Source organism: Ovis canadensis, chromosome 4 (genome assembly GCF_042477335.2).
Source record: "Ovis canadensis isolate MfBH-ARS-UI-01 breed Bighorn chromosome 4, ARS-UI_OviCan_v2, whole genome shotgun sequence".
NCBI lineage: Eukaryota > Metazoa > Chordata > Mammalia > Artiodactyla > Bovidae > Ovis > Ovis canadensis.
This window is the reverse complement of record NC_091248.1, coordinates 27,896,506-27,924,301: the sequence shown is the minus strand read 5'-3', so window position 1 is coordinate 27,924,301 and position 27,796 is coordinate 27,896,506. Positions and strand designations below refer to the sequence as shown.

Below are 27,796 nucleotides of genomic sequence, written 5' to 3'. Positions count from 1 at the left end.
GGTCTTCTGGCCCACCTGCAGGTTGCAGGCGTGTGAGCAAGGTGTGGCTGTTCCGAGCCCTAGAGCAGGGGAAGCAGCATGGCTTCGTGTGGGCAGAAGACCCCAGCAGGCTCTCCTTCCCCTCTAGAGGGGGGCCTTCTGTGGGGCTTTTCATGAATCCAAACCAGGTTTTCTCTACAACTTCCTAAGTCACCCAGGAGAGATGAAGATGATGGGTGAAACATGAGATAAGCAAGTACAGACAGGGAGTCGGTGGCTGTCTAGACAGACTTCTCCATAGTTTATATGTGGGGAGAGGGGAACATCCTAGACTGTTTTTAAGAATGTGTGTCTTGACTAAGTTTGGTAAAAATGGAAAAATGATTTGATTCAGACAGTTAAAGGATGAACATTTTTCTTTGTTTTTTGTTTTTTTGGTTAACATTACCTCTCGTATTAGATAAGTTATGCAGCAATATTTATTTTTCTTTATGGAAGCATGACATGGTCTATGTGGAGGAAACAAAAAATATAGCAGAAAAGAAAATAAACCATCTGTATCTCTGCTACGTGATGGTCAGGGATAGCAGGGAGAGAGGCATGCGTGTGTTTGCACATCTGAGAGTTTTTGCTTCATAAGGCGTATTGAGTATCTCCCACCTTATTCTTATTGGCAGCATAATATCTCATTGCAGGCATATACTCAAGGGCATTTATTCTGTCCCTTCCCACTGCATATTTATGTTGTTTCTGATTTTTATTTCCAGGTATTAAACAATACTTCAGAGGCCATTCCTATAACTGGTTTTGATTAATACAAGCCATTTTCTGAGGGCACACACGTTGGTAGGATCAAAGACTCTAGCAAGAAGTAGTTTGGTATGAAATTGACCCAAACTGTGCCTGTTACCACAATAGCATCTGCTAAGCTGTAAACGTCAGCACCGTGTCTGTGGTCTGGTTTGGTGATGTGGCTGCGTAATGAAGATTCTGAACTACATGCGTGTGTCAGCCTTAGTTTGGAAGATATAAAAATGTAATAAGTTTGAGACAAGGAATAACAAGTTGAAGTATAGTAAGAATGTGATTGCTTATAATAAATATAGGCTTATAGCTTCAAAATAGCTTAAAATTTCCCTTAGAGTGTACACTTTAGAGATTTCCACAGATGATCTTGGAGGTGTGGCATCCAGCCATTTGCCAGAATGAACACATGTTGTTCGTAGTTCTGGCTGTAATTGATTTAATGCATATTTTTTTTACTAATTTAATATGTATCTTATATGAAAAGAACAATTCTATACTCAGGTTAATACAGAAATAAAATATAATGATACCTAAGTCCATAAAATGGTGTTTGATGAGGGATCTGATTTTTTAAGAGAAGTAAAATAGCTTTCATCTAAGTTTGTCTGTTCTCTGGCAATTTTTGAAATAGTAATAGAATTGTGAAGTATTTATTAAAAAAAAAAAAAAATCATGGGAAAGCCCGTGTTCTCCTTGCCCCCTTCCCGTGCTGAGGAAGGCACAGTCATTGTCTCTTTAACTGGACACCTCTTGACTTTCACTTCGTGGCTGCCTTCGTGTGCTTGGCTTTGAGTCTTGTGGTGGCAGTTGATTACGCTTCAAGGAATGTTTGTCACTGTAGCGTGAGGACTTGGGGGAGGCCAACAGGAGCCTCTCTGTGTTGGACCAGGTCTCTGGTGTTGGCTGTCTTTCAGCCTCCACGTGAAGGAAACAGAGCCTGACTCAAGTCCTCCCAGGCAGGCACTGTATTTTGATTCAGACTCATAATCGCTGTTTTAATTGTTGGGGCAAGAATTGAAACTCCAGTCTATTGAGAATAGAATATTCTGCGCTCCTTTGAGGAGAATCACTCATCTCTTCCTGAACCACCCTGCTTTATACTAAATCTTTTCTTTTCCTCCTTTTTTAGGCAGGGGGCTCCCAGGTGATTTTCACCAACCCTTTGGAAATTGTCAAGATCCGTCTGCAAGTGGCTGGAGAGATCACCACGGGGCCCCGAGTCAGCGCGCTGTCCGTCGTCAGGGACTTGGGCTTCTTCGGGATCTACAAGGTAAGTCCTGTTAGTCATTTCTTGGAGCGCATGCTCATCTCCTACAGTAGTGGGTGTTCATTGGTGTGAAATTGATTCCTCACATTCGTGTACCTGGAGAAGGTCTTCTGCCAGAGCTCATAGGGCATCTTAATGCCTGTTAGGGAGAGGTGTCCCTTCCTGGCATCTGCCAAGTAGCTGTCCTTAGAAGGCATAAATCAAGGATGAATATGAAGCCGTGATCCCCGCACACAGTTTGCCACGGCACTGGCTAGAGTTTTGTTTGGATCTGTTCACTTTCAGTTCAGTTCAGTTGCTCAGTCGCGAGGTCGACTCATGGGGTCGACTCTTTGCAACCCCATGAACCACAGCACACCAGGCCTCCCTGTCCATCACCAACTCCCAGAGTACACCCAAACCCATGTCCATCGAGTCGTTACTGATGTAAAAATCTGGTTCTCAGCTCCGCTGCCCACAAATGGCAGCTGCCAGGCTCACGGGGTGCCATCTTGCAAGGGAGATGGGCTGAGTTCCGTTTACCCCCACATGTGAAGCCCGTGCTAGATCAGGAATTTATGTTCCAAACCTATCCACATGTGTGCCTTGTCACAACTGTTTTTCATGCTAGCCATTTATCATTAAGGAAATAGATTTTGAGAACAATTACAAAACAAAAACTTTAGAAATTCTTCAAATTTGTTATTTACACTTTTCTGCCAAATAAGTTGTAATGAACTAGAACTAAGCTTTATATTATGTCCTGCTATAAGGCTTCATCAAACATAAGGTGTTCACTGTTTTTCAATGAGAAGATTTTTAAAAAGCAGTTTCATGGCCAGTTTGAATAAGTAAACCTTCAGGGATTTAAGAAGGTAAGTCAAATGTCTACTTAAAATATCTTTCATTTGTTTACATGTAGATATATAAAATCACACTGTATAGTATTAATGTAGCTTTTTTCTATGTAAACATATCTAGAAAAATTTAATTCTTCATATGAGTTTTGAACCCGCTTCATGATCACCACTTACTCCACATTTCAAATCAGCAGTTCATACGGTTTTGCCAAGCCTGCCATCTTCATTTTCATCCCACGCTGGCAAGAGGAAGGCCTTTTGGACGTTGTATAATACTGGCCCAGGAAACCTTGTCCCACAGACACATAGCATTAGAGTTGTTCCTTTTTCTTTTCTATTCCCAATTTATCCTGAATGGATATAAATGGTCCATGTGTACCATACTGCTTTTGCAAGTGAACTTTCAATGCCTAGTTTTGCCATTCAGCACAGCATTTATAGAAGTATCCCCTAGGAATATTCTTTTTATCCTTTTCAACTCAGTTTTTTAGGTGACCTTGGTAAACAGTCAGTGTGAGTGATAACCGAGGTTGTTTCAAGCAAGTCTGCCTTCCTCACCTGGAACTCCGTACTTCTCAAGGTCAAGTAGTGGGAAGAGTACTTGAAGATCTGAGACTTTGTGAGGATCAAATATTAGGTGATGCCCTCTTAGTGTTTGGGGGAGAACCTCGCCTTTTGTGTGGACATCTTGTAGTGTTTAAGAATAAACATGCTGATTTTTTTTTTTAAGTAATTTTATTTATGTATGTATTTTTGGCCGTGCTGGGTCTATCAAAATACAGTGCCTGCCTGGGAGGACTTGGGTCAGGCTCTGCTTCCTTCACGTGGAGGCTAAAAGAGAGTCAACACCAGAGACCTGGTCCAACAGAGAGACTCCTGTTGGCCTCCCCCAAGTCCTCATGCTATAGTGACAAACATTCCTTGAAGCGCAATCAACTGCCACCACAAGACTCAAAGCCAAGCACACGAAGGCAGCCACGAAGTGAAAGTCAAGAGGTGTCCAGTTAAAGAGACACAACTGTGCCTTCCTCAGCACGGGAAGGGGGCAAGGAGAACACGGTCTTCCCAAAACACTAAGAGGGCGTCACATGATACTCGATCATTGCTCTGCGGGCCTTTCTCCAGCGAGCAGGGGCTACTTTCTAGCCGTGGTGTCCAGGCTTCTCGCTGCTGTGGCTTTGCTTGTTGTGGAGCACCGGCTCTGGGGCACCTGGGCTTCAGGAGTTGCAGCCGTGGGCTCAGTAGTTGTGGCTCTTGGGCTTAGTTGCTCTGTGCCATGTGGGATCTTCCTGGATCAGGGATCAAAACCCGTGTCTCAAAGCCCTGCACTGGCAGGCAGGTTCTTCACCCACTGAGCCACCAGGCAAGTCCTAAGCTAGTTTTTTTTTTTAAGTAGCGCTTAAAATGCTCAGTGTGATCGTGCAGTGGAACACAATGTGATAGCTGTTTCATTTACCAAATTGTGATCCAGCTGTAAGAAATAAACAGTATTGTCATGAGGCAAAGCATTCATCATCAATTTGAAGAAAAGTCATCTTCTGTTCTGAATTTTTAGGCTCATGCAGACTTCCACATGATATAGCAGCATGTCATTTTGACAAGATGCCAAGCAGTCTTTCAGTGGCTTGTCTGGTAAAAAGCACTTAGGTGCTATGGCAATGACTGCTATCGAAATGTCTAGATGGATAAAATGGTAAAAACGTGTTTGCTGACACAGAAACAGAGACTGTTAAACTACCTGCAAATTTTTCAAGACTCAGACTCAGTCCTTTTCATCTTCATAGTATTTCATAATCTTAATCCTCTTTAACGCCCCTTGGAAGGAGTCAGTCTCCTAATTTTGTAGTTAGGAGAATAGAGGTGCCAACGGTGGTATCTGAGCTGAAATTGAGGCTCAAAAGTTTCTTGTTTCCACTTTTGTGCTAAAATGGCTTTCTTGACATGAGCGGGATTGCTCAAGTTTGAGCAAGAGACCTCTCCCATATAAAGTTAGTTTAATTACTAGCCTGGTGGCTTAATCTAGTTCAGAGGCATTCCACAGGCCTGGCTGCTGCTTTTCAAAACACTGCTTTCGGTGTATTGGTAATTACCAAGTGAAGTCACTAACAATTTGAGCTTTGAGCTTCTGGAAACTTGATTGCCTGGAGAGAGAATGACCTGGCAGTCAGACCCTTCCATTCTGCTGGCCACGGGTGTCCTCAGCAGATCAGCAAGTACCCTTCTCCACTCAGTCTGATTGGGCTGTGTCGCCACCCTGGCTCATTCTCATTTGTTTTGTCCCGCTTTCCAGCCTTAGGTTTTCTTTCCCGTGAGTTTCCTTTTCTCTGGGCTTATCTACTTTGCCCCAATCCTCCCTGGTCAGAAATCTCTATTGATTCCAGATCCTGCCTTGGAGGGGCATTGCCTGGAGAATCCCCATGGACAAAGGGGTCTTTGGGGCTACAGTCCGTGGGGTCGCCAAGAGTTGGACACGACTGAGTAAAGGGACTTCCCTGAGGGCCCAGTGGCTAAAGCGGCATGCTCCTAGTGCTGGGAGCCCAGGTTTGACCCCTGGTCAGGGAACTAGATCCCACATGCAGCAACAAAGATCAAAGATCCTACATGCCTCAACTAAGACCCGGTGCAGCCAAATAAATAAAATTTTTTAAAAATTTCTTTTTTTAGGGCTTCCCTGGTAGCTCAGCTGGTAAAAAAAATCCACCTGCAATGCAGGAGACCCCAGTTCTATTGCTGGGTCTGGAAGATGCCCTGGAGAAGGGAACAGCTACCCACTCCAGTATTCTGGCCTGGAGAATGCCACAGACTGAGGAGCCTGGCAGGCTAGTCCGAGGGGCCGCAGAGAGTCGGACGTGCCCGAGCGACGTTCGCAGCTTCAGCATCTCTGTGTACTGTGCCAAGTCGTAGCTTCAGCATACCTCTTTTCAGTGCTCAAGTTTTCTGTTTCTAGTCTTGGTGCCAAGTAGAAAATTGTCAGTGACCTGGGGTGACTAATACTGTTAAATCTGGTTCAGTGTTCCTCTGGGTGGGTCTGGAAAAAGAGGACCTCTATCCTAGTTTGGGGTGGAACAGATAGTCTTCATTTTTCCTTCCATTGCACCTTTTGTTTGCTGTTGTTAACATGACAATGTGGGATCTAGGAGGGGTGAGGGGAGGCTCTGTCTGTGTGTTTAGACCTGCAGTGTTTAACCTCACTTAATTGGACTTAACCAGGCTTTCTGTTTTTCTCCTGAATTGACTTGCAAAATACCCAGCTATTCTAACTGTGACTTCCCCAGTAAAAGGTAATTAGAATAGTTGCTTTGGATATACATTTGCAACTGAAAAAAAATGTGGATGTGGTAAACATTTCACATTCCTAAAGCTAGAAATAGTTTAGATAGAAGCGGACTCTATAAACAAAGCACCCCCCACCGCCCCCATTTTGGTAACATTTAGAGAGTTATAGCTCAGAGTCCACAGGTAATTGAAGTAAAGGCAGGATAATTAATTGTCCTTAAAAGAGCTATTTGAATATAATGTAGTTTTTAAAAATCTACAACATATACTACTTTTCTTAAGAAACCATGAGTTGGTGTTTCCCTTTCATTAGGTAACTAAAGTATAAGCAAAATAAATTCTATATAGATAAGCGATACGTATCTACTTTTGATTATTGCTTTTCCTTAGGTGCCAACAGAGGTTTATTAGGGCATAGATTGCACCCTCTTAATGAAATAGGATTTACTTAATGTTAAATGGCAGCACAGCTAAGATAGACTGAAAGATGCTTCCTTATGAAGCAATGGAATAATTCATGGCCCTTTTTGAGAACAAAAAGTGGTCAGTGAAGCAGTGATGGTAAAGATCCATCAAGCTTTGTTGAAAATTGTTTCCAGATTGTGTAATTGCAAATTAAACACTTCCATCTAGCATGGAAAGTCACCTAGGAATCTGAGCCCTGTCTGCTGTTTTCTAATCAAAGGTCTCTGCCCCACTGCATTTGACAGAGTGAGAGGTCCCTTCAGTACCCGTGGGGACAGATGCTCAAGTCCCGTATATAAAATGGTGTAGAATAATGAATACAGTTGGTCCTCTGTGTGCACAGGTTTCACATTCAGCTGTATATTCCATCCAAATTCCTGGATGTTGTATATGTGTTCTCATTCGAAGCGTGTATGTAAAGGAGTTATTGGAGCTACTGTTCATAAAATCAGAAAGGAAGTAATGAAACAGTTCTCGATTCAGTTCAGTTCAGTCGCTCAGTCCTGTCCGACTCTGCGACCCCATGGATACTGCAGCATGCCAGGCTTCCCTGTCCACCAGTAGCTCCCAGAGCTTGTGCACACTCATGTCCATCGAGTCGATGATGCCATCCAGCCATCTCATCCTCTGTCATCCCCTTCTCCTCCTGCCTTCAATCTTTACCAGCATCAGGTTCTCTTCTAACAGGTCAGTTCTTTGCATCATGTAGCTGAAGTATTAGAGCTTCAGCATCAGTCCTTCCAATGAATATTCAGGACTGATTTCCTTTAGGATTGACTGGTTGGATCTCCTTGCAGTCCAAGGGACCTTCAAGAGTTTTCTCCAACACCACAGTTCAAAAACATCAATTTTTGACTTCTCAGCTTTATGCTCCAATTCTCACATCCATATATGACTACTGGAAAAACTGTAACTTTGACTATACAGACCTTTGTCAGCAAAGTAATGTCTATGCTTTTGAATATGCTGTCTAGGTTGGTCATAGCTTTTCTTCCAAGGAGCAGGTGTCTTTTAATTTCATGGTTGCAGTCACCATCTGCAGTGATTTTAGAGCCCAGGAAAATAAAGTCTGTCACTGTTTCAATTGGTTCCCATTTGTATGCCATGAAGTGACAGGACTGGATGCCATGGTCTTCGTTTTCTTAATGTTGAGTTTTAAGCCGGCTTATCACTCTCCTCTTTCACTTTTATCAAGACGCTCTTTAGTTCCTCTTTACTTTCTGTCATAAGAGTGGTGTCATCTTCATATTTGAGGTTATTAATATTTCTCCCTGCAATCTTGATTCCAGCTTGTGCTTCATCCAGCCCAGCATTTCACATGATGTACTCTGCATATTAGTTAAATAAGCAGGGTGACACTATACAGCCTTGACATACTCCTTTCCCAATTTTGAGCCAGTCCAGTTCTAGCTGTTGCTTCTTGACCCGCATACAGGTTTCTCAGGAGGCAGGGAAGGTGGCCTGCTATTCCTGTCTCTTTAAGAATTTTCCACAGTTTGTTGTGATGCACACAGTCAAAGGCTTTGGTGTAGTCGATAAAGCAGAAATAGATGTTTTCCTGGAACTCTCTTGCTTTTTTGATCTAACAGGTGTTGGCAATTTGATTTCTGGTTCCTCTGCCTTTTCTAAATCCAGCTTGAACATCTCGAAGTTCATAGTTCATGTACTGTTGAAGCCTAGCTTAGAGAGTTTTGAGCATTACTTTGCTAGCATGTGAGATGAGTACAGTTGTGCAGTAGTTTGAGCATTCTTTGGCATGGCCTTTCTTTGGGGTTGAAGTGAAAACTGACCTTTTCCAATCCTGTGACCACTGCTGAGTTTTCCAAATTTGTTGGCATATTGAGTGCAGCACTTTCACAGCATCATCGTTCAGGTTTTGAAAGAGCTCAACTGGAATTCCATCACCTCCACTAACTTTGTTCGTAGTGATGCTTCCTAAGACCCACTTGACTTCACATTCCAGGATGTCTGGCTCTAGGTGAGTGATCACACCATCGTGATTATCTGGGTCGTGAAGATCTTTTTTGTACAGTTCTTCCGTGTATTCTTGCCACCTCTTCTTAATATCTTCTGCTTCTGTTAGGTCCATACCATTTCTGTCCTTTATTGTGCCTACTTTTGTATGAAATGCCCCTTGGTATGTCTTCTTTTGTTGAAGAGACCTCTAGACTTGATTATTCTGCTAGTTATCTCAAAGGGATATTGTTTGGTCTTTTAAAGTAAAATACAAGCCTGTTTCAAAACAAAATCAAATAATTCATAAATGTCTGTGAGAAAGTAAAATTTCCTCTTTACTCCTTACCATTCTATTTTGTCTTCAAAAGATTACCACTGCATATATTTTTATAAATAATTTAAATTTTTATTTATTTCTCTCCGCTCTCTCTCTCTCCTATCACAAATTGTACACACACACACACACACACACACACACATCAATGTTATATCTGTTTTTTAACAAAAACAAAATCCATCTGAGCACAGTGTATCTTAATGCTCTTTTCTCATTAATAACTGTATACAGGTTTTTTTTTTGTTTTTTTTTTAAGCAGTCTCTTACTGATGAATACTTGTTTCTAGTTTGGGGACATTACAAGCAATGACAGAGTGAATATCCCTGCAGATATTGTGATATACTTTTGTGAATAAATACAATGAATCCCTAGCAATGAAATTGTTAGGTCAAGGGGCATGTGCAGTTGTTAGCATTAGTAGATTTTGTCAAATCCCATCAGTTTATCACTTTAATGTTAGCAATATACAAATACGTCAGAGTAATTTCTCAAGATAGCAGTTTATAAAAATACCTGCTCTTATGAGTTCTTAGCCCCACATAAGGAAAACAAGTGTTTAGTCATGACTTGGAGGACATCGTGCCATGCTAATTTTCTAATATCAGGGGATGTTTATATGGCTTTACAACCACCAAAGCAGTAATTCATCCATCCATCTCTTTCACCTGAAGCTCTGTGAAAGCCTCCTTGTGGGTTTCTCTGTTTCTTGACTCCCTCAAGTCCATAGTTCCCACAGAAGCCAGAGTGATCTAAATTTAAAATGTAAGTCAGATTAACTCATTCTGACTGTGTGCCTGGCACTGGTATAGTCGTTTAGAATGTCTCTAGGAAAAGCCAAGTCCCCACTGACACTCATGTGGGTAAAAGAAGTCAGCCGTTCAGAAGACTGTATGACATCAAGTGAGGCTGAGAACCTTGAAGAAACAGGAGGCAGGATGAAGGGCTGGAGAAGGGCCGACTCCAGATGAAAGTGGGGGTGGGGGTGGGCATACTTGTAATAGGGCTTCCCTAGTTCAGATGGGAAAGAATCTGCCTGCAATGCAGGAGACCCAGGTCCAGTCCCTGGGTCGGAAGATCTCCTGGAGAAGGAAATGGCTACCCACTCCAGTATTCTTGCCTGGAGAATTCCATGGACAGAGGAGCCTGGTGGATCCCAGTCCATGGAATTGCAGTTCAGTTCAGTTCAGTTGCTCAGCCGTGTCCGACTCTTTGCGACCCCATGAACCGCAGCACGCCAGGCCTCCCTGTCCATCACCAACTCCCGGAGTTCACCCAAACTCATGTCCATTGAGTTGGTGATGCCATCCAACCATCTCATCCTCTGTTGTCCCCTTCTCCTCCTGCCCCCAATCTTTCCCAGCCTCAGGTCTTTTCAAATGAGTCAGTTCTTCGCATGAGGTGGCCAGAGTATTGGAGTTTCAGCTTCAGCATCAGGCCTTCCAATGAACACCCAGGACTGATCTCCTTTAGAATGGACTGGTTGGATCTCCTTGCAGTCCAAGGGACTCTCAAGAGTCTTCTCCAACACCACAGTTCAAAAGCATCAATTCTTCGGTGCTCAGCTTTCTTTATGTTCCAACTCTCACATCCATACATGACTCGGACATAATAGAGTGGTCAGAAGAGCATCTCTAAGCTGATGATATTTGAGAAGAAACCAGAGGCAAGAGGAGGCTAGTGTGCCCGACAGAAACCACGTCTCTGGTGGAAACCTGTCCAGCAGCGTCTGTGCTGCTGCATGTAGACCCCAGCCCCGGCCCCTTCCCTGCCAGCCCTTCCTCTCCGCCCTGCGCCCCGGCCACCCCACCCCCTCCAACCGCCTACTCTGCTCACTACACTGGCCGCCTTTCCTCTTCAGATCCTTCAGGCTCATCCCTTCATTTTCAGTGGCCTGAAGGCCCTTCCCCTCACATCTTGGCTCCTCGGATACCTGCTTGGAAGGACACCCCGTCCCTGGCTGTCACATCCCCTCCTCCGGGTCTCTAAGTGGCCCATCACCGCCTGACCCTCCCCTCTTGTCTCTCCTCCTCCAAAGTGAACTGGGATAGAAGAGACCTCACTTGCTCACTGCTGCGTCCTTGTGACAGCCTCTGGTGCAAGAGTAGACATTTGATCGGTATTCGTCGAGCAAATGAATGGTAAGCAAAAGCCAGGTGTTGCCATATAGCAAGGATATGAAAGCACAGAAAGAGGATAAGTTGGCAAGTAATGACCAAAGACAACTAGGATACTGGGGCAGCTGAAGATGAAGGAAATAGCAGATTAGGTGAGAGAGTGCTTTCCCGAACTCTGAGGCCTCCGTTTATTTATCCACAAGCTTTGCCCTGTGCACTGGGAATATGGGAGTGAATTCTAGTGCATACTTTTAAAATGATTTATTCATTTGGGTTTGCTCGCGTCTTCGTTGGGCTTGCAGACTTCGTTTGCTTGCATCTGCGTGGGCTTTCCTCCAGCTGCGTCAAGTGGGGTCCCCCTTCCAGCTGCAGTGTGTTGGGCTTCTCCTGTGGCAGGGCATGGGTTCTAGGCACACAGGCCTCAGTAGTTACGACCCACAGGCTCCGTAGTTGGCGGCGCACGGGCTCAGTTGCTCTGTGGCTTGTGGGATCTTCCTGGACCAGGGATCGAACCCGAGGCTCCAGCATTGGCAGGTGGATTCTTTACCATTCAGCCACCAGGGCATCCCTAATGCAGGGTTTAATAAGTAGTTTACCATCTTGTGGGAGCAGTCAGACAAGTAACGAGATCGTTGAACTACGACATGTGCAGTTGAGAAGGGCTGTCAGAGGGTCAGCCGTGCCCCGTTCTAACAGAGATGGAGCTGACGCATAGCAAGAAAGCCAGGAAGGCTTCCAGAGGGGAGACGGCATTGAAAGATGAGGCGTAGTTAGCCAGGGGGAAGGAGAGACAAGTGGCATGATCGGGTTTGTGTTTGAGGAGGGGTCATCCAGCATCAGTGTAGAGAGTGCCGTGTTCAAGAGCAAGAGGAAGGCTGGGGATGGCGGGGAGGAGGGATGACCGTGGCCTAAACTAGGGAGCGATGGTGTTGGGGTGGGGGGGGGTGGATGGGTGTGTTTTGGGGGGCAGGTGATCTGTTTAAAAGGTATGTGAGAGTTAGACTTACTGAGTCTTAGAAAGTAATGAAACAAGAAAAGTATAGGAAGATTAAAAGCCAGATTTCTGGCTTGAGCACCTGGGTGGCTGATGATACTGTGAATTTTGTAATTTCATAATATTTGACAAGCTGCAAGAGACCTTAAAAAAACCTTCTGTTTGGTGTTACCTTTTTAACTGAGGAATCAAAACACAGAAATCTCAGGAGAATCTGCTAGGTGATTGGCAGGTGGAGGCACGGCTAGGACCGAGACTTCTCCTGACCCCCTTTCTGGTGGTGTTCTTATTCTACCCGCTGAATGTAGGGCTCGAGCCTTGTCAGAGGATGGGGGCTTGAGATGTTCTTTAGGGGTCATGTGCGTGCAAGAGGCTATGAGAGTGGGTAAGACCCCCAAACTGATGGGACACCAATTGTGGAACTCGACAACGGCCCTCATTTGGGTGCAGGGATAAGTAAGTGTGGGGCAGAGGGTAGTAGAAACAGCTGTCCAGTGGAGAACTGGGAGGAACAGGTGGGAGCCCCAGGAGTGACGAGCTGGAAGTGGAGGAGAAAGAAGTGAGTGCTTTTCAAGTCCTGCAGAGACCAGGGGACTGAAGTCCAAGAAAAGGACTGTGAACTGAAAGATGGAAGTCACTGGTTATCTTTCAGAAATCAATTTAAGGAGACTGGCAGAGCTAGAAATCTGGAGGAGAAAATATTCACAGATTCAAACCACTCAGCCTAAAGATTTTACTGTGCAAAAACGAAAGGGAAAGCATACAGCAACTGGAAGAAAAAATGGAGCCGAGCAGTAATGTTAGCAGGGAGAAGAGGTTGGGAGATTTATTGTTGTTGTTGTTGTTGTTGTTTAAATTTTGTTGGGAGAACCATGCCTGTCTGTAGACAGAAGAGTCACTGACGATGGAAGGATTTGAAAAATCTGAAAATATAGCAGGGTCAAATATGGTGCTAGGACTTTCAGGAGGGGCAGAAGCAGGGTCCAGTCTTAGGTGTGTATGTGTGTGAGTGAGTGTGTTAATGTGTGCACACAAGCTCTTTAGGGCCAACGCTCACTCTGAGCTAGGCCTCTAACTTAGCACTTTATACAGTTTACATCGTTTAATCCCTATTACAGCCTATGATGGGCTCCCCTGATGGCCCAGACAGTAAAGAATCCACCTACAATGCAGGAGACCCGGGCTTGATTCCTGGGTCGGGAACTTCTTCTGGACAAGGAAATGGTAACCCACTCCAGTATTCTTGCCTGGAGAATTCCATGGACAGAGGAGCCCGGCAGGCTATGGTCTAGGGGGTCGCAGAGTTGGACATGACTGAGCGACTAACAATTACTTACAGCCTATGATGCAGATAGTTGTTTTGTTTTTAAGCAGTTCCAAGTTACCGTTGAGGAAAGGAACTCGTGATGGGTTTAGGTAATTTTTCTAAGGTCCTATACCTTATAAGGAAGTGGGAGGCTGGGTTTCAGACTCAGTGCAATCTCTCTGTGGAACGCAAGGTATCACACAGAGATATCAAAGCGGGTAAGAGAAAGCCTCTGCCTGATAGATAATGCAAGGAAGTCTAAAGACAAGGTTCCGTGCTGTGCACAGATATGGAGCAGTGCACAGGTCTGGTGTCATTGTTGACACTTGCTTGCTAAGGAAATGGAAATGAAAAGAACTGCTGCTGCTGTTAAGTCGCTTCAATTGTGTCCAACTCTGTGCGACCCCAAAGACGGCAGCCCACCAGGCTCCCCCGTCCCTGGGATGAGAAGTCACTAAATGCCATGAATTGTGTGATAGTTTAGGCTAGGGTAGTTAAAGGGTCATTTTCTTCCTAGTTGCTTTTAATACCAAATGCTTTTTTAAAACGTTAGATAGAATGACTCAATTTTGCTTTGTTTTGTTGTTTAGAATAAGCACGTTATCTTTGATCTTCTATCAGCTCTTTATAGAAATTAAAATTATCCATTGTGAGGCAGTTCTGTTTCCTTAACTCTTGTATTGACCAATGTAGCAGTGTGCAGTCTGCCTGCCTTGCAGAGAGACACATAATCTGACAGCCAAGTGGCTATCCAAATGATAGTATTGGAAAATAACTTTATGCCTTCCTGACAACTTTGTCATTAACATCTGCCATAAAATGAACATTTGGGACATTTTGTCCTATTAAAAGGCAAAATTTTAGGAATTAAGGAGTATCAAGTACATCAAGAGGCCAGGTTTTTTATCTAATGTGGTGTGAACTTGTGTCTAATATTCAAAATGATGTAATACTGTCCATATTGTGCTTAGAAGTTTGCATTAAAAGAAAATAAACTGGAGGAAAATGTGTTTAAAATCTCTCTGTTCCTACATTTCAGATGCATTATCTGTAAAAAGGGGATATTACTAGTATCTACACTTATAACAGCAAATAAAGGGAGATACTGTGAAAAATATTTTTTACTAAATGATGCCTAAAGGAACTGAATGTGCTGAATAGAACTAGAAAAAGATCCTTTAAAATATTAGAAATGGGTTGGGTTTTTTATCATTCTTCCATTCATTGACCAAATATTTGTTGAGGGCTGACCTTCTATGAGGTGTGCTGAGTTATGTAGATGAGGGTGGCCTCATTGCCTTCAGAGTGATGAGTGTTAAGGGAGGTGAGAGAATATTCCAGTGCCGTAAAGTTCTTTCAAAAGTTAATGTTAACAGGTAGTATAGTTTTTAAAAGAAAGTTCATCTATAAAAAGGTATGTAATAACAGAACATTAATCTCCTAGCCTCATGCTATGGGTAACCTGTCTTTCTAGAGGCAAACATTTTTATCAAGTTAGTATTTTTATTTTGTTGTTTCTTTGTTTTTTTTTGCGAAGTACCTGCAGGATTAGTTTCAACAAAGCACTTTTTAAATTTTAGCTTAACTTTTGGACTATAATTTGCTGTCCTTTATATTTAGAAGTACTGAAAACGATGCTACCAATCCACTGTTTGTAGAGGGCTCTGAATATATTTTCCAGAAGTGATAGGTACATTTCTTATAATTTGTTCTTTCATTTCTCTCGTTTCTAATTTTGACCATGGTCTGCGTTTAAAAGGTAGCTAACCTGAGAGATATGCACTGAGTATACAGTAAAGGAGATATGTCTCGTGACAGCCAGACCCTATGTGGGGTGTGACCAGTGTAGCAAACGTCTTTAAATTTACTTGATAGAATTAGGTCTTTTACCAAATAAAAGATTTGCTCTTAGCCTGGTAAACTCTCGCCGTGATTCATGTAGAAACCATATAGGAGTCGTACGCCAGCTGCCAGCTTTTTAAAGAATATGTCAACTATTTCTATCTTCCTCTCTGACAGGACAGTGTGCTTTTCATTGATAATAGTAATTATCTTTATAGCATCCCTTTTTTAATTGAAGATGCTTGTACTAGGCACTTTATATTAATCATTGGATTTAAATTAAATCTTATGTCAGTACAAATGTTCCTCACTGGTTTTGGAGAGGAACTTGAGGTGCAGAGGTTTTAAGAACTTTGCCCAACATACTGTAGTTAAGTGGCAGAGTAATGATCTGAGCCCAGGTTTCTGACTCTGCAGCCTGTACTCTTGCTCTTGCAGTATCCTGGCCATTGATGTGGAGCTGGCAGAATTCAGATATAGATCCACATTGGAGATGATATATTTTTACTATTTCTTTGAATGCAGTCTACCTCTTCTCATCCTCTTTGAGAAGAGTTGCACATAGATGTGCTTGTGTGTGTGTGTGTGTGTATAACTGAATCACTTTGATGTACACCTAAAATTAATGCAGTATTGTAAATGAAGTGTAGTTGAGTAAAAAAAGCTTTTTTTAATTCTCTCTTATACTATCTAGACAGCAAGGAAAATTGCTTTGTTTCTGAGTGGAGGGAGAGAGAAGGGGGTGGGGAAAACCCTTCCCTAAGCATCAGGAATGCCAAGCTTGTCTCGCATGAGTTTACAGACTGAATTTATGTTTCTTGAGTGATATGAAAGCTCTCAAGATACAGGAATTTATTTTTAAATAATCTTGAATTGGTAGTGCCTCTAGCTACCTGAGAGAAGAACACAAGTTTTCTCAAGATGAACCCACCTTCAGCCCAAATGTTAAACAATTTTCATAGATGGTTCCAAGGAAAATGAGCAGCTATTAAACCTCTCAAACCACACAAGGAAACAAGACACTTTAAAAAGAGGGCAAACACAACCTGACAGCATTTTAAACCTTCAAAGATTTAAAATTTCAAAATTATTGTAACTATAAAGTGAATGTTTTTTAATGTAGAAGTGAAAATATTTATGATGATCGAAATTTAAAATTCAACATTTCAAAATTCTGCCTTTAACAGCCAATTAAACACAGCTGAAGAGAGAATTAGTGAACTAGAAGATAGGAGAATTATTCGGAATAGAGAGAGAGAGTGGTACACAGGAAATTGTGAGCTGGTTTCATGGGTATAAACAAAAACCGGGAGGAAATGATGGCTGAAAATTCTCTACAACTATTGGAAGCTATCAATCTAGACACTCAAGAAGTACAGCAAATCCCAATCTGAATAAATTAATCCAAACTAGACATATCAGAGTGAAACTGCTAAACACTGAAGCTGAAGAGAAGCTGAAGGGTGGCTAGAGAGGAAAGCAGATTGTCTTTAAAGGGGAACAGTTGAACTGTTGGCTAACTTAGAAGCAGGAACAGAGGAAGCTGGAGGTCATTTGAATGACATCATCAGTGTGTACAGGAAAAAAAAGCCTTTCAACCTAGAATTCTATGGCCTATGAAAATGTCTTCCAGGAACAGGGTAAAATAAAGATATTTTTTAGACTAGCAAAACTCTGAAAACGTATCATTGGTAGAACCTTCCCAAAGGAAATTCTAGAATGCACTTCAGGTAAGATGAAAGTGATTCCAGATGATAGTTTGGAGATGGAATAAGGGATGAAGAGCAAAGAAAGTGGTAAATATTTACTCTAAATAACTTTGCCTGAATTTAAATGTAATATCTATATATAATGGTAATTATAATGCTTAATGTAATTTGAGCTAGAATTAAATACATAACCATAAGATGGAGTTGCTTATAATTTAAATAGTCTAATGTGCAAGTATAGTATAAGAGGAAGGTGAAGATTACAGACAGAGTATTTATATTAAATTTTTCAGGATCTAAACCTTGAGACTAGAAGCAAAGTATGCAACTTGTAAATGAGTAGCATGGAAAAGTTGGGGGCAAGGAAGGCATGAAAGGAAAGAAAAATTGAAAACATGGGACATAGTTTACAGATTAGCTTTGGGAAGAAAACAAAACTTGTTTGAGACTAAAATCCCATGTAGTGAAGCTCTCCATCCCATCTGAATGATGAGCATCATTGATGGCAAAGCAACATTCAATGGTAGAAGACTAGAGAATTACACCTGGTGCAGGTGTGGCATTTCCTACCCAAATCCCTCAAGTTGTCAAGGTGCTTTTGTTAGGACTGCAATGAAATTAAAGAGACACCAATATCCTAAAAGTCCCTGGACTAAAGAAAGCAAAGAATAAGCGTTGAGAAGGCAATGGCACCCCACTCCAGTACTCTTGCCTGGAAAATCCCATGGACGGGGAGCCTGGTAGGCTGCAGTCCATGGGGTCGCGAACAGTCGGACACGACTGAGCGACTTCACTTTCACTTTTCACTTTCATGCACTGGAGAAGGAAATGGCAACCCACTCCAGGGTTCTTGCCTGGAGAATCCCAGGGACGGGGGAGCCTGGTGGGCTGCCATCTATGGGGTCACACAGAGTCGGACACGACTGAAGTGACTTAGCAGCATACAAGTTGAAGTTAATTTCAGTGTCACTTACATGGAGTCTCTGATTGTTGACTGGTTGATTCGGCTTTAACACCAGTGACACAACATAACGGGCTAGGCACCAGTGGTATTTCTGTTAAGATGCTGAAATGCACCCTTTTCAAATCCTTAACTGTCCCTTGACTGGGTGGGAAAGGTGCTGTCAGGTTGAGTACCCAAGGGTTAACTCGCTTGGGAGAAACTAAGAGGAATGCTCAGGGATCAAGACATGACATGCCGCCCATTGTTTGTCGCTCCAGGATCAAAATATACAATTATACATGCCAAATAAATTCTAAACCTGGAAGGTAGGAAAAGAGGGGTGGCTCTGCCTACAGGTGCCAGAGGCATTAAATAACCTTCCCAGACAAGGTGCACCACTGTTGTGCTGCAGGCGGCAGGGTCCCCTGGTCTGGCGTTTTCCCTCGTGTTAGACAATGTGTATTCACTGCAGGAGTCTCTGTTAAGCCTCCGTCTCCCAGACCTGCTGGCTCCTGGTGCCGGGCCCTGACACAGAGGTGCCTTTGTGAGTGTAATTACCTTCCCCTGTATTAGAAGTAGTCTGTTTGGAGCTCTATTTGTAGGTGCAGCTAGAATAGGCGGGAATTAGCATGTGAAAAGACCTGCCCTGGCCCTGACTTCTTTATCAGCCACCATCCTTCAGGATTCCCCACTCCCCACCCCCCTCCCGCCACCCCTCGGATTATTGGGCAGGTGTGATGCCATCCAAGATGAAGAGCTTTCAAAGAAGGAGAAAGACACTGGAGATAGCAACGTGTATGTGTGTGTAAAGTACAAATCCTGTTGTGTTAACATCTTTGGACAATCTCATGCCAGACAGAGCTGGCGGAGTAAACTTGGGTGGATGATTCCGGCAACTTAAGAACTGATTAAAGTTCCCTTGGGCTTTCACCATAGTGTCCACATCAGGAAAAGAGAAAAAAAAATGAGACGCAAAACAAATAATTCCTTTACCCTGGCTGTGCTGTGGCCAGCGTCTCTAAACCGTCTTAATTGTCCTGTCCATCATGGACTATTAACACGGAGGTAAGTGAAGTTCCTAGACCTTATTAAATACAATGGTGATCGAGAGACTCTGGATGAATATGGGATTGGAATGGAGCCAGAGTTGATAATTAATCTAGATCTGAGTTTTGATTCTAGTTCATTCATATATAGGTCTCCCCTAAGATGCCTTTTACTGTTTCTGTGTGTTATTAGTGGGTCTTTTATTAACAAGAAAAAAACCACACACACATAATTTCCCCTTTTCAGTGAAAGAGTGCTTTAATGGAGAATAAGAAAATTAGATGATTGCATTTTTCATATATTAATTTCCCCCAAGTGATTTTACTGTGTGTACAAAGGAAATTCGGGGCCAGCCAGGGAATGTTTGAGGGCAGGGCTGCCTACAGCAGGGAAATCTGTGGATTTTTCTTATGGGGAGGAACAGTAAAGATTTATTTTGGGTGGTACACCCTTTGTCATTTATTAATTTTTTAATGGCCAAAGTACTTAATTTTGTGTTGCTGACGCAGGTTTTTGGGCAGCGTGGAATGTTTCCCTTTATTATTAAATATAAGGTTGCCTGTTCAGAATGGGTGACGACTTAGTAAAAACTGTACGTGGGGCAAGTAGCATTCGAGTCAAACAGGTTTATGTTTTGATGTAGGACAGGAGAATGGGTGAATCTGGGAAACATTCTCACTGTTGGAACTTGAAAAGCCTCCCTCACGTCTGGCCTCTGTCCGAGGTGCGGGAGCAACAGGTCAGGTGTTGCCTGAGGCAGCCTTACAAATCAGCACCTGCCTTTGTGCCTAGACCTGAAGGAAGTGGTAGAGAAAGGAGACCAGGGAAATTTAATAAGTCTGTGCCTTTTCCCTCAACCCTTTTCAGAGGTAGCTTTCCTCGGGAATTGGGCTTTAACGCCTGGCGTGTGAGAGAGGCGAGGGGCACCTCGTGGCTAGGGAGAAGCCGTGGCTGCCAAGAGATGCCCGAGCAGGTGCCAATCTGGGCAGGATGCAGGTGCCGGGAGAGGCAGGGACCACAGACCTCCTCATCCCCACCGGCCCTCACACTTGCCCTGGACTTGGTACTTTGCCTGGGACTTCAATAATTATTTCCTCGTGGATTCCCAAACCCCTGTTCCCCTGCCTGCCCCAAAGCAGGCAACCTTCGGTCGGCCTTTTTGGTAGAAGTGGAGGATTTCGTCTTTAACTTGCCTCCCTGCTCCTCTAGCGCCCGGATGGTACATCTGTTAGGCCCCAGGGCCCCTTCACAACTTGCTCCGTGGAAAGCAGAGTTTTTAAAAGTTTCCATTTGTGGACAAGACATCCCTGCTTCTATGGAGCAGAGATGGTGGCTGTTCTGCAAAATATCTTTCTCCTTCCACTCTTCTCTTTTCTTCCTTTTTTTTTTTTCCCAGATAATCAAAAACCTCTTGCAAGGTCTCACCTTGGCTCCAGCACATGTAACTTATTTGACCACATTGTCTGATCCCTGGTAGAAAAGAAGACAACAAATTCCCGACCGTTTTTGCTTTCGTGTTTCACAGTGGAGCTCCACCTTTTCCTTCGATGGGTTTTGTTTGTTCATTGTGTTTTGATCAAGTCATTTTTCTTCTTAGTCATCCGGAGCTGTTTTCAAACATCTCTTAAAGCACACTACACCTCTTGTTAGCCTCTTGTTCTCACAGTGATACATGGCTGATTGCCATGATTTCAGGAAAGCAGAGTTCCTTCTTGGGAAAACTCAGCTGCTTCTTCACTTCGCCTTACTCTTCTGTGTCAGAGTAAGGGATGTTTCTCATTTCAGATCACATGTCGGTGTATCCCGAGCCTCTCAGTTGTGGTGTTTTCTATGGGAGTTGGCAAAGCCAAATCCGTGTCACCAGGAGTGTGTCTTAGGCCCTAACTAAGAGCCAAGGCATTTGTTGTTTGCTGAATTGAATCAGATGTAGTTTCTGGGTCCCGGTTGTTTACCTCTGAAGCAGGCAGCAGTGATCCGAGCAGATAGAAGAGCCGGAAGCGGTCTCAGGATGGCGTCGAGGAGATGTAGGCAGTGTGGTGTGCGCAAGCTCAGTCGTGTCTGACTCCACAACCCCATGGGCAGGCTTCTCTGTCCATGGGATTCTCCAGGCAAGAAAACTGGAGTAGGTTGCCATTTTCTCCTCCAGGGAATCTTCGTGACCCAAGGATTGAACCCGCATCCCTTGAGTCTCCTGCATTGGCAGATGGGTTCCTTACCACCTTGCCCCCGGGAAGGCCAGACAGTGTGGAGCCGTGTGGAATCCCCTCCTTGTCTGTTTTCTACTTACTTTGAAAGAGTGGTGTTTGGGTTTAAATGAATGAAGAGGAGGTATGTGAGAGAGCTCCATGTGCCTAGCTTAACCGTCATCAGAGAAGATGCAGAGTGATAGGTGTGCCTTGATTGATCAGATGAATGAGGCTTTCACTGAGAGGAATCAGGCTGCCCAGGAGAGGAAGATGGGACAGGGAAGCCATTCGAAAGCTTTGACAAAGGTGAGAATACCGGGTCTAATCCAAGGACAGCCAAGACCACGGTGACGGTGGAGTTTTTGAAACGGCATATAGAAACGCAATTTAGGCATTTTGGCTAAGGCTATGTTAGACCATATTACCCCCTCACTCGCCCACAGAAAGAAACCCAGATAGCATGAGTTGCAGAAGAAGAAAAGGCGTAAATGAACCACAGGAGCATGATCGCAAATGTGAGATGGTTGTTACCATTACTTTTGCAGGTGATGCTCCAAAACATACATGGTAGTTGCAGTGTTTATCTCTTGTTCTCGAAAATTAAGGGCAATTTAAATTGTTAATATTCTCCTGTATTGTCTGAGATCAGCACTTAATACTTTATAATCAGAGAGGAAAATATGTTAAAGGGAAAATAGTACCAGTAGTATTACCAGAGCAGATAGACTAAAGTTCTGTAGATGCAAAGATTCGTGAGATGAGGTCAATAGGTAAAAACGAACAGATTAGTAGCTGGCTTTGTGTGAGGAGTGATATCGCTCTAAACAATTACTCCAAAGTGACCTGTTTAGGAAGTCAGTAAAATGGCACTTTGCTTTTTTTACTATACTGAGGGAGTGTCAAACACGAAGAAGTTTTAACTGATCTTAATTTGAGATGGTCATTTGGTATCTAATTTGAATGTTTCCTGGACAGACTCTGCTTGTGAGCAAATAGGGAAGAGAACTTAACAGGCAGGTTTGGAGGCAAAATAGGGAAGAGGAAGTGGAAATAGACAAACAATATTGTGAGTAACAGTATTACCCCTACACAGGAACTCCCCGGATTTTAACCTTTAAAAACACAAATCATTAGGAAAGGATGAATGCTGCATGGATACTGGTCTTATACTGTACTTTTTCCTCTTGAAAAAACTGGGCGAGATGGCAAAAACTCGAGCATCCTACATTTTGGACCCGTCTCTGGCACTGCCTCCAAGGAAGTCCCTTGAGCAAGTCAACAGCAAAGCCCTTAATAAATATGCAATTGATAGGTTAACTGTCCATCATTTTGCACATGTATAAAATGAGGAATTTGGCTGTGGTGAATTCTGTGGTTCTTCTTTTCCGTTAGTCATTTAACAGGTTGGGGTTAACAGACGTGTGGGCTGATTGGCCCTATGTGATAGAGATATGTCCTTCATTTATTTATTTAGAATATCTGTACTCACAGTGGAGAGAGGCAGCTTATTAACACATCCATGGGTGAGGTGGTTGAAGAACAGCCAACATGACAGAATCCAGATTCCAAGCATTTGTTCCAGTTGGAAGGATGGGCCAAACCAGGATGAAGTTTAATAGGATTAAACATAAAGCCCTGCTTATGTTACTTGTTTAGGGCAATCAATTAAGTTACAGTAGACCTACGTTAATAGCAGTTCCTATGAAAAAGACTAAGGCTTTTATTACCCACAAGCTCAGTGTGAGTCAGGAGTGTAATTCGGGTGTCAGAGCAGGAAAGGCTACGATAACAGATGTGTAGTGTTAAGGAGCTCTGACAGACTGAAGCCTGGCATCAGGCTAATAGCCGAGATTCAACATCACTAGACCTCAATAAATGTCACTGGGCTTGGCTAGATCTGTGGAATCGAATGGATTCATTCCTGTCTTTGAAGACTCTCTCAATTTGGTGAAAATTTTTAGGTATTAGAAATCTGTGAAAGAAATGGTGTTGAAAAGGGGGGCTTCCTTCCCATTTAGCCTACCTAAAACACATTATATGTCTTGCGGTTTTTGGTAGAATTTTATATCATGTTTCTGGGCATGCATCAATTTTCAAGGCCTCCCCATAGCATTATTTTGGCACCAGAAATGATTTGGTGAAGACCTTGCCTTAGCTGCTAATTGTTCTACGCAGAGCTCTTAAATGTACAGGAATTATTATAAACATTTTAAGGTTTTAGTACAGGCATTTATCAACGTTTCATAGACCCTGGAGAGTAGGGTAAGTACATGAATAAATTGGGGGATCCATGAACCCCTTGAAAAGGTATATAATTTTTTACATATGTGTAATTTTTTCTGGGAAAAAATCCAACATTTTCATGAGAGTCTCAAAAACAATACAAAAAACAACCCCCTTCCCCTGCCACCTCTATAATTTGCCCACTTCCAGGTGTATAACGAAGAGGCATCTTGATTGTTGATGCCTACCTTCTGAGAACAAATCCTCCTTGAAATGTCAGTGACCTGCCGTCAGTTAGGGATTCAAAAGAATGTTGCAGGCAGAGTTCCAAATCACCAAAACCTTACCATTAGAATAAGGAAGAACTCTCCCTTCTTGTTCATACCATGCAATAAAATGCTTTACTTTAAATGACAAAATTCTGACTTATTACTTGCAGAATCCGGGTTCTATGTACTTTTTTCCATTCCTCTTTCAGCTTGTAAGTACACATTTGGTCTTCTCCAGGAATATTTTGTTCTGAGGGTAGTTCCAGAGAAGCTTGATCTTCTCAATGGGATATGTGTTTCATGTGGTTTCCCTTCCCTTTCAAACGCACAGGGTGCCAAAGCTTGCTTCCTGCGGGACATTCCTTTCTCGGCCATCTACTTCCCGTGCTATGCTCATGTGAAGGCGGCCCTCGCAAACGAAGACGGGCAGATTAGCCCTGGAAGCCTGCTCTTGGCTGGTGCCATAGCTGGTGAGTGTCCTCGGAGCTCAGCTCCCACCCATGCCCCTGGGCCGGGGTCTTTGCTTACATTATTAATGTGAGATGGCCAGAGATTGCTTTGAAGAGCTCCTGAAAAGAAAGGGAAAGAAATGAATCTTACTTCTGGCAGATCTGGCTGTTAGACAAGCTTAATTCGTTAACTACCTCCCCTGCTACCACCACCAAAAAAAAGTGGGGGGGGCTCATTAAAGATCGGTGCATTTTGTAACATTGTCAGATTCCAATTCAAGCTCATGTCCTTTCGTAGTTTCACTTACTAGCGTAAGAACAAGAGCTGTTCAATCAGACTTTTTTTTTTAACTGTTAATGTGAGAAAAAGAAAGTGAAGTCACTCAGTCGTGTCCGACTCTTTGTGACCCCATGGACTGTAGACCAGTAGGCTCCTCCATCCATGGAATTTTCCAGGCAAGAGTACTGGAGTAGGTTGCTGTTTCCTTCTCCAGGGGATCTTCCGGACCCAGGGATCGAACCCCGGCTCTCCCACATTGTGGGCAGAAACTTTACCATCTGAGCCACCAGGGAATCACTTAAATGTTAATACTTGTGCCCTAAAGGTGTCTAACCGAAGTAATACATAAAAGCTCGTCCAGGAAATTTAAGCAATAGTTACTCTCATCCAGAGAAAAGAAATGTAGTGGAACTGGAAGCGGCTTGGGTCCGATTCGAGGTAGCTGTGTAAGGTTGTAAGATGAGAGTGTGTGTATGTACTGAATCCCAGCGAGAAGTGACTGTCTTCTCTCTCTAGTGCTACGGTGCAAGTACGAAAGGAAGAAAACAGGGCGGAAGCTGGCTTTTCCACTCCCAATGTAAATCCCTTGAGGAAATTTGGTTATAGCCCCAACAGGAATGACTGTGCTCTTTGAGGCTGCTCCTTGTTTAGAGACCCCAAGGGTAGAACAATCTGGATTAACTCCCCAGGTGGTGACAAACATTTAATGAGTTAACAGACCCTGAGGCAGTCATGGGGTGCCTGGCTTCAAAGTTTCCATACAAGCGGTGTTCTCCTCAGACTGTGGCTTGCCCCTCTGGACACCTACCCCCTGTTCTGAGAAACGTTTTGCTGTCTTGTGAGCCCCTGTGTCCTGCCTGTAGCCGAGGAGCCCTGGAGGCAGGAACCTGGAACTACTCTTTAAATTCTTACGATTCTGCTGTGTGCTGTGCTCAGCCAATGTCCATCTCGAACCCAGGTCTCCTGCATTGCAGGCAGATTCTTTACCATCTGAGCCACAAGCTCATGAAGTAGAGGTGTTAGTTGCTCAGTTGTGTCTGACTCTTCACGACCCCTTGGGCTACAGCCCACCAGGCTCTTCTGTCCATAGGATTCTCCAGGCAAGAATACTGGAGTGGGTTGCCATTTCCTTCTGCAGGGGATCTTCCTGACCCAGGGATCAAACCCAGGTCTCCTACATTGCAGGCAGATTCTTTACTATCTGAATAACCAGGGAAGCCTTAAATTCTTGGTTAATTGTTTTTCTTCAAAGGTTGTGATGTTGGTGTATGAGGCAGGGTTATCCTTTCCTGGCAGCTCAGGGAGCCTTATTATACGAATCCACAGTGGGATTACTCTACCTACATCAGAAAATCATGATTTTATAACTAGAGCATAGATTCCCAGTTTTAATGCCAGTTTGGCCGTTGACTCACTGTCTCCTTTATATGTCATTTACAGATGGATAAGTGATAATGTTTTGAGCCCAAAGGTTATAATACCATTTATTTCAAATCACTTCCCCAAAATAAGTGAAAAACTTACCAGCTTACCAGTAGGACCTACTGGGGAGAACTAGCATACCACTTAGAATCCACCTGCCAATGCAGGAGCCAAAGGGTCAATCCCTGGGTCGGGAAGATCCCCTGGAGAAGGAAATGGCACCCCACTCCAGTATTCCTGCCTGGAAAATCCCACGGACAGAGGAGCCTGGAGGGCTACAGTCCATGGGGTCGCCAAAGAATGGGACACGATTCAGAGACTACACAACAACAACTCCATTATTCTGTGAACCTAAGATAATCCTCATTTAACATTTTTGCTGATTTCTCCCCCTTGGGTGGTTTTTAACAGGGTTGTGATCACACTATGGGCATGCTCTTCACTCACTATCATGTCTGAAGCATTGCTCACCATCATGGCAAAATGCAAAATGGCAGTGGGGTCAGGCTATCTAGGTTCAGATTCCAGGTTCCCCACTGAGAGCTATGTGACCCGAATGAGTTACTTAATGTCTCTCTGTTTCTCCACCTATGGATGGAGCTAAGAATAGACTTAGTCTCATAAGACTATTATGAAGATCAAGTAAATTAATAGATATAAAGATCCAGGAAAGAACCTGGGACATAATAAGTATTTTTATTATTTTTTTCTAGTAAGTATTTTTGAGTGTTCAGTACTAGTATTAATTTTCTTAATTTAAAACTTTGTAAATGAAATTTTTAATTTCTGTATGCTTATTGCATCATCATCAATCTTAGATGATAAACTTTTTTCAGAAAAAATGTAAATACATGATATTGTTAAACATCTTTGTGCATAAGACTTTTCTCCCCATTTTAGATCATTTCTTTGGGAGACATAAATTCTCTGAAATGAGTTTGCTGGTAAAATATATATATATATATATATATATGTAGTTAAAGGCATACTAGATTATATCCTCATGCTGCTATTATTTTAGCCCTCTAACCATCCTATCATCTTTCAGAGTTGTTCTCCAGATACCATCTATGTTAGTTATTGGTTGCCACATAACACATTATGCCAAAACTCAGCAGCTTGAAAAACAAATGTTTATTATGCCAGGATCTATGGGTCAGGAGCAGCTTCGATGGGTGCCCTCTAGCTCAGGTCTCTTGTGGGAATGTCAGCCAGGGCTCCAGAAGGCCTGGCCGGGGTGGAGGAAGCATTTTCAGGATGGCTCAATCACATGGCATTGGCTGGTCCATTGATCCCTTGCCACGTGGCCTCTCTGTGGCTCCTTGGGTGTCCTCATGCCACGGCCACTGGCTGCCCTCAGAGCAGGATGAGGGAGGGGTAGGAGAGAAGAAGAGGAAGCAAAGCTGCAGTGTCTTTATGAACAGCCGCACCCCTTCATTTCCACACTGTCCCGTTGGTCATCCTGATCAGCCCCTGTAATGTCACGGAGACGACAGAGAGGCAGAGGTCAGAACATCAGGAGGGAAGCCCACTGAGGCCCATTTGGGAGCGAGCTGCCCTGTGACCATGGAAGGCTTCCTTCCGTCTCACTGTCCACCTCCCCTTCCCTGTAAGACAGGGCGATATGTAAGACAGAGGTTGTCATTGGTCTCGAAAGCACAGGTCAGCCACAGAGCTTGATGGTCTTGAATATTCCACAAATCTGCATCAACTGTGTAAGGAGAACTGAGCTACTTCCTTAATTTCATAACAAATATCAGAAGCCATGGCAAATGTCCTGACCTCCAGTCTCATTAAAATTAAGCTTTTGGTTACCCTTTATTTGAGCCTTGTTTTGGAGGTGCCAGTCAATATGGTAAACATGAAAGGGAAGTAACAGTCATACGTATTAGAAGAAATGAGTCTGTCATTTGAAAATGATTATTTACCTGAAAATCCAAATTAAAATACCTACAAATGAATCGGGAGAGGACATGTTGATGGGGTGCATAGTCATGAACCCCAGGGAGTAGGTAGGTTCCAAGGCCAAACTGATCTTTGTCATTAAGAGAAAGGAGGAAATCTGATCTCAAAATAAGCTGTAAG

At 43.3% G+C, this 27,796-nt stretch overlaps 1 protein-coding gene across 1 annotated transcript in view; it reads left to right on the top strand.

Moving 5' to 3' along the window:
• Window positions 1-27,796, top strand: part of SLC25A13 (solute carrier family 25 member 13) — a 237,518-nt gene that overhangs the window by 199,320 nt on the left and 10,402 nt on the right. The window contains exons 15-16 of the mRNA XM_069587464.1: window positions 1,916-2,056; window positions 23,892-24,030. Coding sequence (XP_069443565.1) covers window positions 1,916-2,056; window positions 23,892-24,030 — 280 coding nt within the window. The remainder of the gene's footprint in view (window positions 1-1,915; window positions 2,057-23,891; window positions 24,031-27,796) is intronic.